Source organism: Staurois parvus, unplaced genomic scaffold (genome assembly GCF_062004578.1).
Source record: "Staurois parvus isolate SC_StPar_1 unplaced genomic scaffold, SC_StPar_1.0 ptg000052l, whole genome shotgun sequence".
Classification (NCBI taxonomy): Eukaryota; Metazoa; Chordata; class Amphibia; order Anura; family Ranidae; genus Staurois; species Staurois parvus.
This window is the reverse complement of record NW_028317848.1, coordinates 2,473,177-2,490,720: the sequence shown is the minus strand read 5'-3', so window position 1 is coordinate 2,490,720 and position 17,544 is coordinate 2,473,177. Positions and strand designations below refer to the sequence as shown.

At 45.0% G+C, this 17,544-nt stretch overlaps 1 protein-coding gene across 2 annotated transcripts in view; it reads right to left on the bottom strand.

Annotated features, from left to right (window-relative positions):
- NIPAL2 (NIPA like domain containing 2) overlaps window positions 1–16,385 on the bottom strand; it is a 173,163-nt gene extending 156,778 nt beyond the window's left edge. Inside the window, exon 1 of one of the 2 annotated variants that reach the window (XM_089666479.1) lies at window positions 16,027–16,385. In XM_089666479.1, coding sequence (XP_089522605.1) covers window positions 16,027–16,104 — 78 coding nt within the window. In that variant the 5' untranslated portion in view covers window positions 16,105–16,385. The remainder of the gene's footprint in view (window positions 1–16,026) is intronic. The other variant, XM_089666471.1, reaches the window with a different exon arrangement.
- Window positions 16,386–17,544: the final 1,159 nt, after the last annotated feature.

Below are 17,544 nucleotides of genomic sequence, written 5' to 3'. Positions count from 1 at the left end.
TTTTTTTGCTATAAGCTTTTGTCCCGGTCACTTTTCAGAGCTCTGAATCTCTGGTTGTTAGTACTAGAAAGCAGCAGGAAGCTTTTAGGACACACAGCTAGCAGCAGAAAGACCCCCTTGATTTCCATGATGCCACTTTGTGACTTTCATGCTGCTGAGTGGTGCCTCCTCAGCTTCAGCCAGAAGTGACAAGTAGCAGTCCGTGAGTCAAGAGGGGACCACCAAGCATCAGCAGCAGAGGGAGCTCCAGCATGAGCCAGGTACTGAGCCTTCCATTGAGCACCAATGCCCCTTTTCCTCTACTGAACTCCAATGCTCCCCTTCTCTATCCCTCTGAACACCAATGACCCCTTTCCACTGAGCACCCCTGCCCCCCCATCCATCCCACTGAGCACCCCTGCCCCTCTGTCCATCCCACTGAGCACCCCTGCCATCCCATCCATCCCACTGAGCACCACTGCCCCTCTGTCCATCCCAGTGAGCACTACTACCCCGTCTGCCCCACTGATCCCCAATGTCCTTTCTCACCTTACTGAGCACACCTGCCCCCCTTTTCACCCCAGGGAGCATCACCCCTCTGTTCACCCCACTGAACAGCTGTGCCCCTCTGCCCACCCCACTAAGCACCAGTGACCTATGTCCACCCCACTGAGCATCACTGCCCCCTCTGACCACCCCACTGAGCAGTGAATCATTAAACCATATTACCCCTATCCTGGAATCCTTGCACTAGTTTCACATAAACTTTAAGATCCTCTTGCTCACCTGTAAGGTTCTTCCTGGCTTTGGCACCTCATTATCTGTCTGAACTATTATCTTCCTGGCTTGGCACCTCATTACCTGTCTGAACTATTAGCGCACGCGCGCACACGCACACACGCACACACGCACAGTGTATCCCCCCTAATCACCTACACTCAATTGGAAACATTGCCTTCTCCTGCTGTGCTCCAGAGGTGCTGGAATTCACCTCCAAGGGACATCAGAGAGTCATCTTCTCTAAACTCATTCAAATCAAGCTTTTTTTCTTTAGACAAGCTTTCGCTTAATTGACCTTTTTTTAATTGACCTTAGTTTCATACTGTGTATTTCTTGTATTTTCTTTGTAAAGCACTTTGAGAAGCTACCTTTAAAAGGCGCTATATAAAAAAAGTTTATTATTATTGTTATTATTAACCACTTGCCCTCCAGAAGATTTACCCGCCTTCCTGACCATGCGATTTTTCACGATAGGGCGCTGCGTTACTTTAACTGTCATGCAACGCTGTACATAAAATGAAATATATGTAATTTTTTCCCACAAATAGAGCTTTCTTTTGGCGGTATTTGATTACCTCTGTGTTTTTTATTTTTTACGCTATAAAACAAAAATAACCCCTGAAAATTTAAAAAACAAACAAAAAAATCAACAACAATATTTTTGACTTTTTGCTATAAAACACATCCAATTAAAAAAAAAAAAAAAAAAAAAAATCACATTTCTTCATAAATTTAGGCCAAAATCCCAATAAGTGAATATTAATTACCATATTTTTCGCTCCATAAGACACACCTGACCATAAGACGCGCCTAGGTTTTAGAGGAGAAAAGCAAGAAAAAAAATATTCTGAACCAATGGACTGCAGACACAGTACAGGAGATGGCCACAGACTGCGGACACAGTACAGGAGATGGCCACAGACTGCGGACACAGTACAGGAGATGGCCACAGACTGCGGACACAGTACAGGAGATGGCCACAGACTGCGGACACAGTACAGGGGATGGCCACAGACTGCGGACACAGTACAGGGGATGACCAGAGACTGCGGACACAGTACAGGGGATGACCAGAGACTGCGGACACAGTACAGGGGATGACCAGAGACTGCGGACACAGTACAGGGGATGACCAGAGACTGCGGACACAGTACAGGGGATGACCAGAGACTGCGGACACAGTACAGGGGATGACCAGAGACTGCGGACACAGTACAGGGGATGACCAGAGACTGCGGACACAGTACAGGGGATGACCAGAGACTGCGGACACAGTACAGGGGATGACCAGAGACTGCGGACACAGTACAGGGGATGACCAGAGACTGCGGACACAGTACAGGGGATGACCAGAGACTGCGGACACAGTACAGGGGATGACCAGAGACTGCGGACACAGTACAGGGGATGACCAGAGACTGCGGACACAGTACAGGGGATGACCAGAGACTGCGGACACAGTACAGGGGATGACCAGAGACTGCGGACACAGTACAGGGGATGACCAGAGACTGCGGACACAGTACAGGGGATGACCAGGGACTGCGGACACAGTACAGGGGATGACCAGGGACTGCGGACACAGTACAGGGGATGACCAGGGACTGCGGACACAGTACAGGGGATGACCAGAGACTGCGGACACAGTACAGGGGATGACCAGAGACTGCGGACACAGTACAGGGGATGACCAGAGACTGCGGACACAGTACAGGGGATGACCAGAGACTGCGGACACAGTACAGGGGATGACCAGAGACTGCGGACACAGTACAGGGGATGACCAGAGACTGCGGACACAGTACAGGGGATGACCAGAGACTGCGGACACAGTACAGGGGATGACCAGAGACTGCGGACACAGTACAGGGGATGACCAGAGACTGCGGACACAGTACAGGGGATGACCAGAGACTGCGGACACAGTACAGGGGATGACCAGAGACTGCGGACACAGTACAGGGGATGACCAGAGACTGCGGACACAGTACAGGGGATGACCAGAGACTGCGGACACAGTACAGGGGATGACCAGAGACTGCGGACACAGTACAGGGGATGACCAGAGACTGCGGACACAGTACAGGGGATGGCCAGAGACTGCGGACACAGTACAGGGGATGGCCAGAGACTGCGGACACAGTACAGGGGATGGCCAGAGACTGCGGACACAGTACAGGGGATGGCCAGAGACTGCAGACAGTGCAGGGGATGACCAGAGACTGCAGACAGTAAAGGAGATTACCAGAGACTGCGGACCTTTGGGGAGGGAGGGGGAACGGGTACCTGAATTTGACAGGTACCCGCTAGCACTTCCGCGGAGTTGTCCTTCCTTCTTCCCGCGGCGACTTCTGTGACAGCCGGGTGCCCACTGCGCATGCGCGAGAAGTGCTGCGCTTTGTGAATGGCCCGGAGCCTTCTGGGACCTGTCATGTGTCCAAGAAGACACCGGACCATTCACAAAGCGCAGCGCTTCTCGCACATGCGCAGTGGGCACCCGGCTGTCACAGAAGCCGCCGCCGCGGGAAGACTGCAGCGCTGGAGTGAGGAACAGGTAAGGTCTTGCAGGAGAGAAGAGCTAAGCGGCTGGCCCGATATTCTGACATGGTGGCGGAAGAAATACCGGACCGGCCGCTTTACATTCGCTCCATAAGACACACTGACATTTTCCCCCCTTTTTTGGGTCGAAAAAAGTGTGTCTTATGGAGCGAAAAATACGGTAGTTTACGTGAAAGCGTCTACAAATGGCAGTATAAATACTGAAATTTTTTTTATACTAGTAATGGCGGCGATCAGCGACTTATAGCGGGACTGCGGTGGGCATTCTAACACTGGGTGGGAACTGACTAACTGCCATCCCTAATGACACTAATACAGTGATCAGTGCAAATAAAAAAGCACTGACACTGTACTAATAATACTGAGCAGGAAGGGGTTAACATCTGGATCGATCAAAGGATTAACAGTGTTCTGTGTGTGTTTTACTTGGGAGACAAGCTGCTTTTGTATCTCTCTGCTGTGCAGGGAGATACAAAGCAGCAGGTCCATGCTGACAGAGAGATCTGTGGCGTTTACACACAGATCTCTCCCCTTTCAGCCCTGCTGACACTCACCGAGACCCGGCGAGACATTTCCAGCAGCCAATGGCGATGCGCGCGGCCACACGCCCCCACATCCCCTACCAGGAAATGCAAATCACATTATGTATATATATATATATATACACACACACACACACATACATATATATACATATACATATACACACACACATACACGTGCACATACACACAATTTTGTGCAGCAGTGCCGCCCTGTAGCAGTACTTCTGCTATAGGGCGTGAAGTCAATCTCCCCGACGCGTCGTACCTTCGATAGCCCCTGGCTATCAGGGCGGAGGGCAACTGGTTAAACCATCAGGAAAGAAGATGTCCCTGGAAATTTTTGCTAAATGTTGGAAACTATTCAGCACAGTCTATCTACAGATTTGTATATCTGGAAAACATGTGGCTGTCCATTGCCCTTGTGTTCTAGAATTAGTATTCATAACGCAATCACCTCCTGTTGCTTAACAGCTCCTGTGGATATGCAAGGTGCTGTTATGTGTTTCCTGAAGTAAATTGAATTACAATGCAAGGAAAGCTGAGGAAGCCACATGTGGTTGTGAAATGGACCCCAGGCAGTAACACTCCTCTGAAACTACAAACGCTCTAAAAGAGGTTTCTCCTTATTAACAAGAATGGAATAAAAACATCCTAAAAAGGCCTGGCAGGGAAGAGACTGCACAAAGGCCTCCTGAAATCACATATTACCAAGAAAGATTTTGGACCCAATTTATCAGAATATGAGACCGTGCTAATGTCAAATGTCATTTCAATTGTCCATTCACATGAAATCAATTGTCCATTCATTTGCAAGAGAATAAGACCCCAACTGTTCATTGCTGTCGGTGTCATTCTTGGAGAGATTCCCTCACACTTCCAGGATACTGAATGAGTGTCAGAACAGCAAGGAGAGGAGATCTCTCAATGGGAAATGGACTGCAATAAAATAATGTTATTAAGTAGACAGGTGAAACGTCGAGCTGGCTAAACACTGGGTGAATTTCTGCCGGTTCCTGATGAAAAGCAGTGTTTGCTTTGTAGGTGGTGTGGTCAGCTCCTTCCCGGCTTCCTTAGCTTAAAGAGAAAAGAAAAAATCACACACACACACACACACACACACACACCTCGAAAAATTAGCCTATCATGCAAAAGTTCATTTATTTCAGTAATACAACTTACAGGTGAAACTAATATATGAGATAGACTTATTACATGCAAAGCAAGATAGTTCAAGCCGTGATTTGTCATAATTGTGATGATTACGGCTTACAGCTCATGAAAACCCCAAATCCACAATCTCAGAAAATTAGAATATTACATGCAATCAATAAAACAAGGATTGTACATAGAAAAATATCGGACCTCTGAAAAGTATAAGCATGCATATGTACTCAGTACTTGGTTTGGGCCCCTTTTGCAGCAATTACTGCCTCAATGCGGCGTGGCATGGAAGCTATCAGCCTGTGGCACTGCTGAGGTGTTATGGAAGACCAGGATGCTTCAATAGCGGCCGTCAGCTCTTCTGCATTGTTCAGTCTCATGTCTCTCATTATTCTCTTGGTAATGCCCCAAAGATTCTCTATGGGGTTCAGGTCAAGCAAGTTTGCTGGCCAATCAAGCACAGTAATCCCACGGTCACTGAACCATGTTTTGGTGCTTTTGGCAGTGTGGGCAGGTGCCAAGTCCTGCTGGAAAATGAAGTCAGTATCCCCATAAAGCTCGTCTGTGGAAGGAAGCACGAAGTGCTCCAAAATCTCCTGGTAGGCAGCTGCGCTGACCCTGGACTTAATGAAGCACAGTGGACCAACACCAGCAGATGACATGGCTCCCCAAATCAACACAGACTGTGGAAACGTCACACTGGACTTCAAGCATCTTTCAGTGTGTGCCTCTCCATTCTTCCTCCATACTCTGGGTCCTTGGTTTCCAAATGAGATGCAAAAGTTGCTCTCATCAGAAAATAGGACTTTGGACCACTGAGCAACAGACCAGGTCTGTTTTTCTTTAGCCCAGGTAAGATGCTTCTGACGTTGTTTGTTGTTCAGGAGCGGCTTGACAAGAGGAATACGACATTTGAAGCCCATGTCCACGATCTGTCTGTGTTTGGTGGCTCTTGATGCACTGACTCCAGCCTCAGTCCACTACTTGTGAAAGTCCCCAACACTTTTGAATGGCCTTTTTCTGACAATCCTCTCCAGGCTGCGGTCATCCCTGCTGCTTGTGTACCTTTTTTCCACACTTTTCCCTTCCACATAACTTTCTATTAATGTGCTTTGATACAGCACTTTGGGAACATCCAACTTCTTTTGCAATCACCTTTTGAGGCTTTCCCTCCTTATGGAGGGTGTCAATGATGGTTTTCTGCACAACTGTCAGGTCAGAAGTCTTTCCCATGATTGTGATTCCTACTGAACCAGACTGAGAGACCATTTAAAGGCTCAGGAACCCTTTGCAGGTGTTATGGCTTAATTAGCTGATTAGAGTGGGACACGTTGAGCCTAGAATATTGCACCTTTTCACAATATTCTAATTTTCTGAGATTGTGGATTTGGGGTTTTCATGAGCTGTAAGCCATAATCATCACAAATATGACAAATCATGGCTTGAACTATCTTGCTTTGCATGTAATGAGTCTATCTCATATATTAGTTTCACCTTTTAAGTTGCATTACTGAAATAAATGAACTTTTGCACGATATTCTAATTTTTCGAGTTTCACCTGTAATATCGAAGGAGCCCCCATCGTCAGCCGCCATAAAACAATACCTAGCAGTGGGGCATATGTCCATCTGCACTGTAAGACTGGCCATAGATGCCTTGTTTGTTTGTTTTTTATTACCCAAGGGGCCAATTGAAAGACAACAAAGGATTCCTAATGGAGGTAGATAGAGGAATGTTGCTTTGCCATTGTATTTTGACAGTGTGGACTCCCCTGCTGTCAGAATACACTGATCAGTGGCTACAGCCGGTTATTGACAAAAGTCTGCCAACAGTCCCATTCAATAGAAGTCCATTGTTAGAGCTCAGATGAGAGGTAACAGCCATAATGGATCCATATTTGGCCAGTCCCTGCTGAACTGGCTACATTTTGAGAAATCTATTCTATCCGTGTATGGCCAGCTTTAGAGCCTCTGTCAGGTTTTGTCTATGTCCCCACAGGGGATATTCCTCTAAAGCTGGCCATCGATGGATTCAAATTTGGCCGCTTCAGCAGGGACTAGCCAAATTTTAAACCATCTATGACCGTTCTCATTCATGGGAACTCATTCTTATAATCAACTTCTCATCAGCCAGACTGTTGGAAAAGTTTGCTTCAATCACCTCTGCAGCCATTTGATTGCAGCATTGATCAGTGTAATTTGATGGTGGGGGAGTCCTACTGTAAATATAAAATGACACAATGGGCTACACCCCCATCCACACAAATGATAAGGGAATCGCCCACACTGTCATTTTATTCTGACAATGGGACTCCCCCACCATTAGAATACACTGATCAATGCTGCAATCAATTGGCTGCAGAGGTGATCAAAGCAAAATTATGGTTCAGTCTTTTACATCCAGTTTGCTGGCTGAATGAAAAAAACTGAGCCATATATGGCCAGCTTTACTTGCTGTCCAGATAGTGAGTGCAAGATAGAAGGGGAGTTAAATTCTTCCTAATGGAGACTCAGAAAGCCATAACATTTTGTCCCGAGTTCCAACAGAGCAACACATGATGTGGCCTGCAGAGCAGTAGAGGAACAAAGGATGTAGCCTACAGAACTATAGAGGAACAGATGATGAAGCCTGCAGAGAAAAAGGTGAAGAGATGCTGTGATCTGTATTCATTCCTTCCCAGTGCAAAGTGGAATCAATACGTTAGGAATGCACCAATACAGGTTTTTTTTTAAATCGGCAAGTACAAGTACTGATACTTTCTGTCAAGTACTTGCCTATACTGAGTACCGATACTTTGTAGTGCGATTTGCATTAATGGGAGCAAATTGCACTGCAAAGAATAGCATGCGATTTGAGCAGGAATGTGTTTCCCGTCCAAATCGCATTCGGTTTTCCCCACTGCTCCTGTGTAAATCCAGGCTTGTCATAGATGGAGTTCACACAGGAGCGGTGCGTGAAACCAGAGATGACAGTTTGGGTTAGAGGGCATCTGATTGTTCAGCTGCTGAGCTATCAGATGCTGCCTAGCCCGAACTGTCATCGCTGCAAGGAGAGGAAAGAAAGCAGTGGGGATTTGAAATCCTCAAACACTTCCTCTCCTCCTCTACCACTGACATACAGCATGGGATGCCTGCAGGGAGGTTTCCTGTGTGAGCTATGGCAAGCCTGGATTCACACAGGAGCAGTGGGGAAACCACATGCGATTTAGACAGGAATCTTTTTCTTAGTGGTGCAATTTGCGTCCATTAGTGCAAAATCGCACGGCAAAGTATTGGTTAAGGTATCAGGAGTATTTTCACAAGTATGAGTACTGATGAAAATACTTGGTATCGGCACTGATACGGATAAATCCCTACAACATGTCATTAGATGTTTGCATTTACTAAGGCAAGCTGGTGTCATGGGCCATCAGGAATGGTTGACAACTATGCCAGTTATGCAAGCTGCCTTTGCTTAGGTACTGAAGACAACAATGTCTCTCAATGCACATTAATACACTACAAATCTGCCCAAAAAAGTATGGACCTGAAGATTGAAAGTACCAGGAAGAGAAATTTTCTGGCCTTGGTTATCAAATCTGCCTACAAGGGGTATGGAGGAAGATGCCAATAAGTTGTTTTCCTTGATGAAGATGTGCTTTAGGTCAGCCCTAGTGTGTGTGGGTGTTATGTATGATGAAAGATAGGCACCTTAGATTGTAAGCTCCTTGAGCGCAAGGACTGATGTGACTGTACAATAGGTAAAGTGCTTTGGAGATGGCTGGCATTATATAAATGACTGTAATAAATAAACATTGCCCCACAGCAACCAACTCAATGCCATCTGCCTTGAGGCCAACTGTGTAACAACCTGCCGTTTCATTTTTTTAAAAAGAATTTCTTTCTGAACCCATTCACATATTCAGCCTCATTCACATAGGGCATTCTATAGCATTTGCCCATACGAAAGCAATGTTTACCCACACAGGGATGTATAGATGTTCCATGTGTCCCCGTGCAGAAGTCCCATTCATATCAGTTGGGACACTGTGGCCACATGGGCACAGCCGCTGCTCCCAGTTTGACATCTGTACAGGTGCATGGCTTTGAAGGCCGACAATGTGAGTTCAGGGACATGCACCCACACTCACAGGGATGTCATATTAAAACACAGTGGGTGTGTGTGTTCTGCTGCTTCCCAATTGACATCCGTGGAACTGCCTGCATGGGGATTCATGGAACACCTGTGCATCTGTGTGGGTAAACACTGCACTCCCATGGGTGTACAGCCCATGTGAACAAGGCCTTCTTGTCCTTATAAAGGCTTACAATCGAATGCCCCTTCCACAGTCATATAACAAGATTGTATATCTTATCATGATTCTAAGCCAATTCACACAATAATCTTGTGTTGTGAAAGGAACCTGGAGTACACAATGTAAACCCATGCAAACAATTCTGGCTTCATCCAGGGTGGAAGCTGAACGCAGGATCTCAGAGTGGCAAGGCAAGAGCGCTAAAACGAAATCTGGCCTTACATGGCTCAAATGTTCAGCGATTCCCACAGAATTGGCAACATTTTTAATCTCCCTCTGCACCTCCCGACTCAAGGAAACCCAATTGAAAAAGTTAGACCATCTGGAAAATTGTTGCCCAAGGAGTGACAGCATTCAATCAGATACAGTCACTGTTGAGGTTTGCAGACAGCTGAAAGGTGCTGTGGCTCCCCGAATACAATAGCCAACAGTGCAGATTCCACCATCCAGGCTGTTTTTTTAATCTATTGATTTTCTCCATCCACGCTAGATTCATGTGTATGACTAGCTTTAGCCAAAGTGCTGGTTGAGCAATCATGCGCCTGAAATATCAACAACTATGTCTTTGGTAGCTGGACACATATTATTTACCATTGCAAACTTTATTTGTATCTCTTGAAAATACTGCTGTGTAATGACAAACACAAAAGAGGCACTAGCATTGTTTCTTTTAGATACATTTTATCTATCAGCACAAACAGACCTTGCTCCAGATCTTTGATTAGTTTCATATATTTGAGGGGAACAAACACATATTAGGCCTTCAAAAGGATTAGGACCACTGGGACAGGCAGGCCCCTATGTGCACAACAATGAGCTCTTGTGCTCCTACAGATTGCTTGGAATTGAATTTGGCCCCAAGCACAAGCAATAAACAGCCCATTTGACAAAATGCCTTTTGTCTTGGTCTTAACTCCATCAACACCAACACAGAGTCCAATGTGTGGGACACAAGAGTTAAAGAACAATGAATGGATCTACAAGAGCAAGCACAGCTTGACCACGATGTCACTGTGAGACCTGAACGCTTCCCATAGTCCAACACTCTGCATTGCAGGCTTGGTCAAGCTGTCACTGGATAGTTGTTGTGGAACTACAAGTCCCAGCAAGACAGATGCCTAAATGGAAGAAAATATAAAAAGGAGAATTGTGTAATATGAAAAAAAAAAAACATATATTCACCCCTATGCTGCAGCTGTCCCATGTAGGCTCTAATACCAAGAACTGAGCGATCACATGACCGATGATCACTCAGTTCTTGGTCTGTTCAGAGTGGAGAGCAAGGACAGTCAGTCACCTCTCTCAACTCTGCCCCTCCTCAAGTCACTGGAGCGCTGGGCTAGGGAGGAGGTCGAGCATGGCTGACTTTGGAAATTGCGTGAAAATTGCTGTATGGCCAGAATGAAAGCTGAACTAAACCTCTATTCTCACAAACTAAGAGTGGGCAGGCTCTTTATTGCAGAAGAGACATGCAATCTACAATAAAATCCACCAACCTGCCTGCTTGCAGTGTTCTCCAGCATGTACATTGCCAGCACGGCCCCTGTGTTCAGGGATGACTGACTCCTGCACATGTGTAGGAGTGACGTCACTGTGTGCCAGCCAATAAAGATGGCCGATGACCGACACCCAGAAAAGGATGCTGGCCTGGGACGGGGACCGTTGAAGAAAAAAATAAGTTTAGCTTCATTTTAAAAAGAGGACCTGTCATGGATATACAGTGGAGACAGACATTTTTTGGGCTTGGTTACAGTAAACCTGGCATGGGAGTTGTATTGGACAGTCACTGCTGTCCTTCTTGCCTTTTCACTTACCCAGAACACATCTGCTTATCAGAAAACATCTGAAGACATCTACATATTCCAATAATGGTGGTGTCCATGTGTTTCTCAAAACAGGTATCCTTTAAGATTACAAGTAAGCCTTAAGAGTGCCGTACATGAATCGAAATTTGGACAGTTTAGCAGGGACAGGACACATTTCGATGCATGTATGGGCACTAAGGTTGTACAGAAGTCGATCAATTGACTTTTGTACAACTGCCCTGATGGAAGTTCCCTGCTTGATCAATGCTGATTAGTGTATTCTGATGATGGGGAAGTCTCCCCGCTGTCAGAAAACATTAGCTCAGAGGGAAGGATTCCCCCATCCATATCAAGTGTGTCGGTGGGGGAATCGAGTCAGTTTGTGCCATTCAACCCGATGGTTGAATGAAAAAAAACTATAATCTATGGGCTGTTTAATTCCAGTGTGGTGTGTGGGGTTTTGCATACATTATAGGGTTGCCACCTCATCCCTTTACAAACGAACACATTAATTACACAGATTTTGAGGCCAATTTATTGCAGATAAGTTTAATTACCACCTTAATCAGCCATAGAAGCTGTATAATTAATATGTGTTCGGTTTTAAAAGGGATGAGGTGGCAACCCTAATACATTACCATTCACTCATCTTTATTTGGTGTGGAACATGAAATATGAACAGTCTGCAGCTCTGCTACCCCCAAACTGCCCCCATCCCCTCATTGAATCAAGGGGCTCTTCTCCCTGGCACGCCTTTAAATCAATTAAGTGAATTTTTGAGTTTGTTGTGGTTGTGCATAGCTCCAGTCATACGCTTTTTAATTTACAGAGATCTGTGAATGAAAAGACTACAAATCCCATATGCCACCACAGCAGAGGAACTTCTCAATGGAGCACAACTGCAGTGACATCACGGTGCCTGTAGTGCATTATTACTTTCTCCATCCTCATAACAGAAGGTCTATATCTTGGTATAGACTTGCAGCTGGAGGAATAGTCTAAAGGCCTTAATGCAAAAAAACAAAACAATAATAAACAACATTATTTTGTTTGTTTAAACAAATGTGGGTACATTTAATTTTTTTTTTTTTTTTTTTTTTTTTTTAGAAAAGGTGGAATTAGCCTTTAATTCACTTACCACAAGCGCAAAATGTGTCGGGCCAGCCTAAAGAAATTGCACTTGCTGCTTGTTTGCCGCAGCAAAGCACACCCTCCAAACAGATGAATGGTAATATATGTAAAACACATCTAAGCCTAGCACACCATTGCTGCTGCATAATCTTGCACTTTTCAGTGAGTTTTTGTAGCACATTTTCACATGCATTTTTTGTAGGAGTTGGAGGCTGGATTTTATACAAAAAAATTCTGCCAAAAACCCCCAAAAACTTCTGCTGGGGTTCCCACGTGTAATCAGTTGGGGGCCCATTTGCAAGTGAAAATGTGGCCTGAAAGTGAACCTGTGTTGTCCTCCTCAGCTGGTTATTATTCCTTTCATTCTGCCAGACAACCAAACAAACAAACCTAAGGGCTCCAACACACCAGCCTGCAGGCATTATTTTCTATGTATTGTGTGCTGATGGGTGATACAATTGTTGTTACAACACGTGGTTTACTTTTCTTTTAACTTCAGGCTCCATGCACACTGGACATTTTAACTCTGGTAATGTTAGCTGTGTAAAGTCACCTTAAAAACATGAATTTTTCAGCATTTATCGTCATTTTGCCACGATTTTTTGCATCCAAAAAAAAAGGCCAAAAACGCCAGTTTGCTGCGATTTACCGCGTTTTTCAGGTTTAGAGTGTTCTTACAGCTAAAAATCTCCTAGAAACCCACTAGTCCTGGATTTTTTTTTTCAGTCAAAAAACGCCCCTGCCACAAAATGTTGATTACAGTCTATGTGTGCATGGACACATAGGATAACATGCTGGGGGTTTACTGGCTTTAAAAAAAAACGTCAAAAGCAGCAGCTGTAAAAATGTCCAGTGTGCATGAGGACTTATTGAAATGTCAAAAACAACATTTTATAGCACACAAATGCAAACATACTGCATTTTTAAAATTTTTATTTATTACATATATTTTTTGCAGCACTGACAATTTATGCAGCCCTCAAGGAGCTTACACTCTAACTCACATACATACATACAGTCATGGCCGAAATTGTTGGCACCCTTGATATTTCTCCAGGAAATCATGTATTTCTCACGAAACGTATTGCATTAACACATGTTTTGCTATACACATGTTTATTCCCTTTGTGTGTATTGGGACAAAACAAAAAAAGGGAGGAAAGAAAGCAAATTCGACATAATGTCACACAAACCTCCAAAAATGGGCTGGACAAAAGTATTGGCACCCTTTCACAACTGCGGATAAATAAGAATGTTACAAGCATGTGATGCTCCTGTAAACTCACCTGGGGCAAGTAACAGGTGTGGGCAATATAGAAATCACACCTGAAAGCAGATAAAAAGGAGAGACGTTCACTTAACCTTTGCATTGTGTGTCTGTCTGTGCCACACTAAGCATGGACAACAGAAAGAGGAGACGAGAACTATCTGAGGACCTGAGAACCAAAATTGTGGCAAAATATCAACAATCTCAAGGTTACAAGTCCATCTCCAGAGAACTAGATTTGCCTTTGTCCACAGTGCGCAACATTATCAAGAAGTTTGCAACCCATGGCACTGTAGCTAATCTCCCTGGTCGTGGACGGATGAGGAAAATTGATGAAAGATTGCAACGCAGAATAGTCCGGATGGTGGATAAGCAGCCCCAAACATGTTCCAAAGACATTCAAGCTGTCCTGCAGGCTCAGGGAGCATCAGTGTCAGCGCGAACTATCCGTCGACATTTAAATGAAATGAAACGCTATGGCAGGAGACCCAGGAGGACCCCACTGCTGACACAGAGACATAAAAAAGCAAGACTACAGTTTGCCAAAATGTACTTGAGTAAGCCAAAAGCCTTCTGGGAAAACGTCTTGTGGACAGATGAGACCAAGATAGAGCTTTTCGGTAAAGCACATCATTCTACTGTTTACCGAAAACGGAATGAGGCCTACAAAGAACAAAACACAGTACCTACGGTAAAATATGGTGGAGGTTCAATGATGTTTTGGGGTTGTTTTGCTGCCTCTGGCACTGGGTGCCTTGACTGTGTGCAAGGCATCATGAAATCTGAGGATTACCAAAGGATTTTGGGTCGCACTGTAGGGCCCAGTGTCAGAAAGCTGGGTTTGCGTCCAAGATCCTGGGTCTTCCAGCAGGACAATGACCCCAAACATACGTCAAAAAGCACTCAGAAATGGATGGCAAAGAAGCGCTGGAGAGTTCTGAAGTGGCCAGCAATGAGCCCAGATCTAAATCCCATTGAACACCTGTGGAGAGATCTTAAAATTGCTGTTGGGAAAAGGTGTCCTTCCAATAAGAGAGACCTGGAGCTGTTTGCAAAGGAAGAGTGGTCCAAAATTCCGGGTGAGAGGTGTCAGAAGCTTATTGATGGTTATAGGAAGCGACTGATTTCAGTTATGTTTTCCAAAGGGTGTGCAACCAAATATTAAGTTAAGGGTGCCAATACTTTTGTCCAGCCCATTTTTGGGGTTTTGTGTGACATTATGTCATATTTGCTTTTCTGCCTCTGTTTTATATTTGTTCCAATACATACAAAGGGAATAAACATGTGTATAGCAAAACATGTGTTAATGCAATACCTTTTTTGTGTGAAATACTTGATTTTCAGGAAAAATATCAAGGGTGCCAACAATTTCGGCCATGACTGTATACACACACATACAGGGACCAATTTAGACAGAAGGTAATCGACCTACTAGCAAGATTTTGGAGCTTGAAACCAAACCGGAACACCCGAAGGAAACCCACACAAGCACAAAATTTTGTAATACAAAAGTTTAGATGTGCGATTGCGGGGGGGGGGGGGGGGGGGGGGTTGTTAAAAATGTGTGATGAAGTTGCGTTTTTAGCCCCCCAACCATCTTAGTCTGCAATGGCATGAGACAGGGGTGCTTGCATGGACTGACAACTCATGGGGCCCCCGGGCAATAAGGGATCATGGGGCCCCGTGTCCTTACCCAAACTCAAAAAAGCCTATGAAAAAGGTACCAAGGGCATCTCATGGGGCCCCCTACTGACCCCGGGCCCTCGGGCAGTGCCCGAGTTTCCAAATGGTCAGTCCGCCCCTGATGCCACCGTCACAATGCTTCATATGTGCAGCAAAAACTATCAAACATATCATCGACGGACAGCAATCCCACCAATGTCGAACAGGGAAGCCGCAACTCACAGGGTTGCAGTGAGGAGGCATTATATCATTTCCTCACCACCAAACACCTCTGAAAAAAGTTATCCAAAACAAGGATCGCTCCTCAAAGAAGCATCAGGTTTAGACTAAGGTCTAAACCTAGCTTTATGGTATGTACTGGGCATGTAGAAAACAACGGAGTCCTCGCATCGGGGCTGTATCAATCAATGTGCATCAACATGACTCCTAGTGTGAATGAGCCCTATCATAATAATAGCGTGAATGAGCCCTATCATAATAATAGTGTGAATGAGCCCTATAATAATGTGAATGAGCCCAATAATAATGTGAATGAGCCCTATCATAATAATAATAATGTGAATGAGCCCAATAATAACGTGAATGAGCCCAATAATAATGTGAATGAGCCCTATCATAATAATAATAGTGTGAATGAGCCCTATAATAAATGTGAATATGCCCGATAATAATAATAATGTGAATGAGCCCGATAATAATGTGAATGAGCCCTAAGGAAATGATACTGTTATAGTAACAATGATACAAAGATTCACAAAAAGTTTTATAAACAGCTACAACACTTAGACGTGTAAATGAAAGCCATAGATTAGCACCACTCACCCTGTGTGCGCCATTCCAGAGGCTGGCTATCCCCGTACTGTTGTCCCCCAATGTTAGGTTGTCAGGTAGGGAAGCCATTGGACCTCCAATGTCCACTTCCCCTTGATCAGAGGGGGGCAAAGGGACGGACTGATTGGCTGTTCATAGAAAGTTGTCATCAGTTTCCACAGGGCTGCCACCAGACCCTGGCTGGGTGCGAGGGATCACAGCTGGTGCACAATGCCACTCGCTTTGCTGGCAAGAGAAATCCCCAGTGTACAATCACTTCCTACTCCACTGGGTGTGTGAGTTCTAATCTCCAGCACACACCCCTTCTTTATTCATTGCAGCCAGCCCCATAGACGACACTTGTCAGCCTGGCTCAGCTGTAGACCTGGACAAAGGCGTACAGTGACAGTTCCTAGTATTCACAGGTGTTGTGGCTGCGCTGTTCAAGAGCAGAACCGGTTTTCTTTATTATGCAGGAAACACAAGCCCCTGGGAAATCAAACACCCTGCAAAGAATTAGACATCTATGGGGCTACATTTGTTTTATATATTTAATGCTGACGACTACTTTTTTAAAAAATGTTATTTTTTTTATAGGGTCAATTATAAAACTATGCTTTACTTTCAATTGCTAGCTCTTTGGATACTCACCCATTTTTTTGTTTTGGATAGAGCAGGGAAGGATTAGAATAGCTGAATATTATTGATGTCTGTGCTAACAGCCATCTGAGAGGAGACGGTACTGAAGCCTGTAGACTTCCTGTTGCTTCTCCAGGACAGGAAGTGACAGTCAGCAGGAAATAAAATACCAGCACTGCCACAGGCAGAGTAGGCTCCGGCCTATTGGCCACCTCATCCCTGTAAAAATCAAACACATATTCATTACATTGGGCAGCACAGTAGCTAAATGGTTAGCACTTCTGCCTGGCAGTATTAGGGTTGTTGGTTCAAATCTCAATCACAGCACCACCTGCCTGGAGTTTGCATGTTCTCCCTGTGCCTGCGTGGGTTTCCTCCAGGTACTCCGGTTTCCTCCAACACTCCAAAGACATGCTGATAGGTGAATTGGCCCTGTCTAAATTGTCCCTAGTATGTATATATATGAATGTAAGTTAGGGACCTTAGATTGTACACCCCTTGAGGGTTAGGGACTGATGTGAATGTACAATATATATGTAAAGCTCTGCGTAAATTGACGGCGCTATATAAGTACCTGAAATAAATAAATAAATAATTACAAGTTCTGAGGCTGATTTAATACAGATAAGGCACCAAGTGAGTTTAATTGCCACCTTCAGCCACAGAACCTGTGTAATTAACTGCTTGCCTGCCACCCTACAGCAGAAATGCTGCGGCAGGGCTGCGCAAAATCACATATATATATGGGATTTGCATTTCCAGGTAGGGGGCACGTGTGCGCCACCCTACCTGTGGCTAGGGATGTGAATCATCAGGTCCCTGCTGGAGATTCCCCTCTGGCACCTGGCGATCGGCGGGGAAAGCTGACAGGGGAGAGACCTGTGTGTAAAC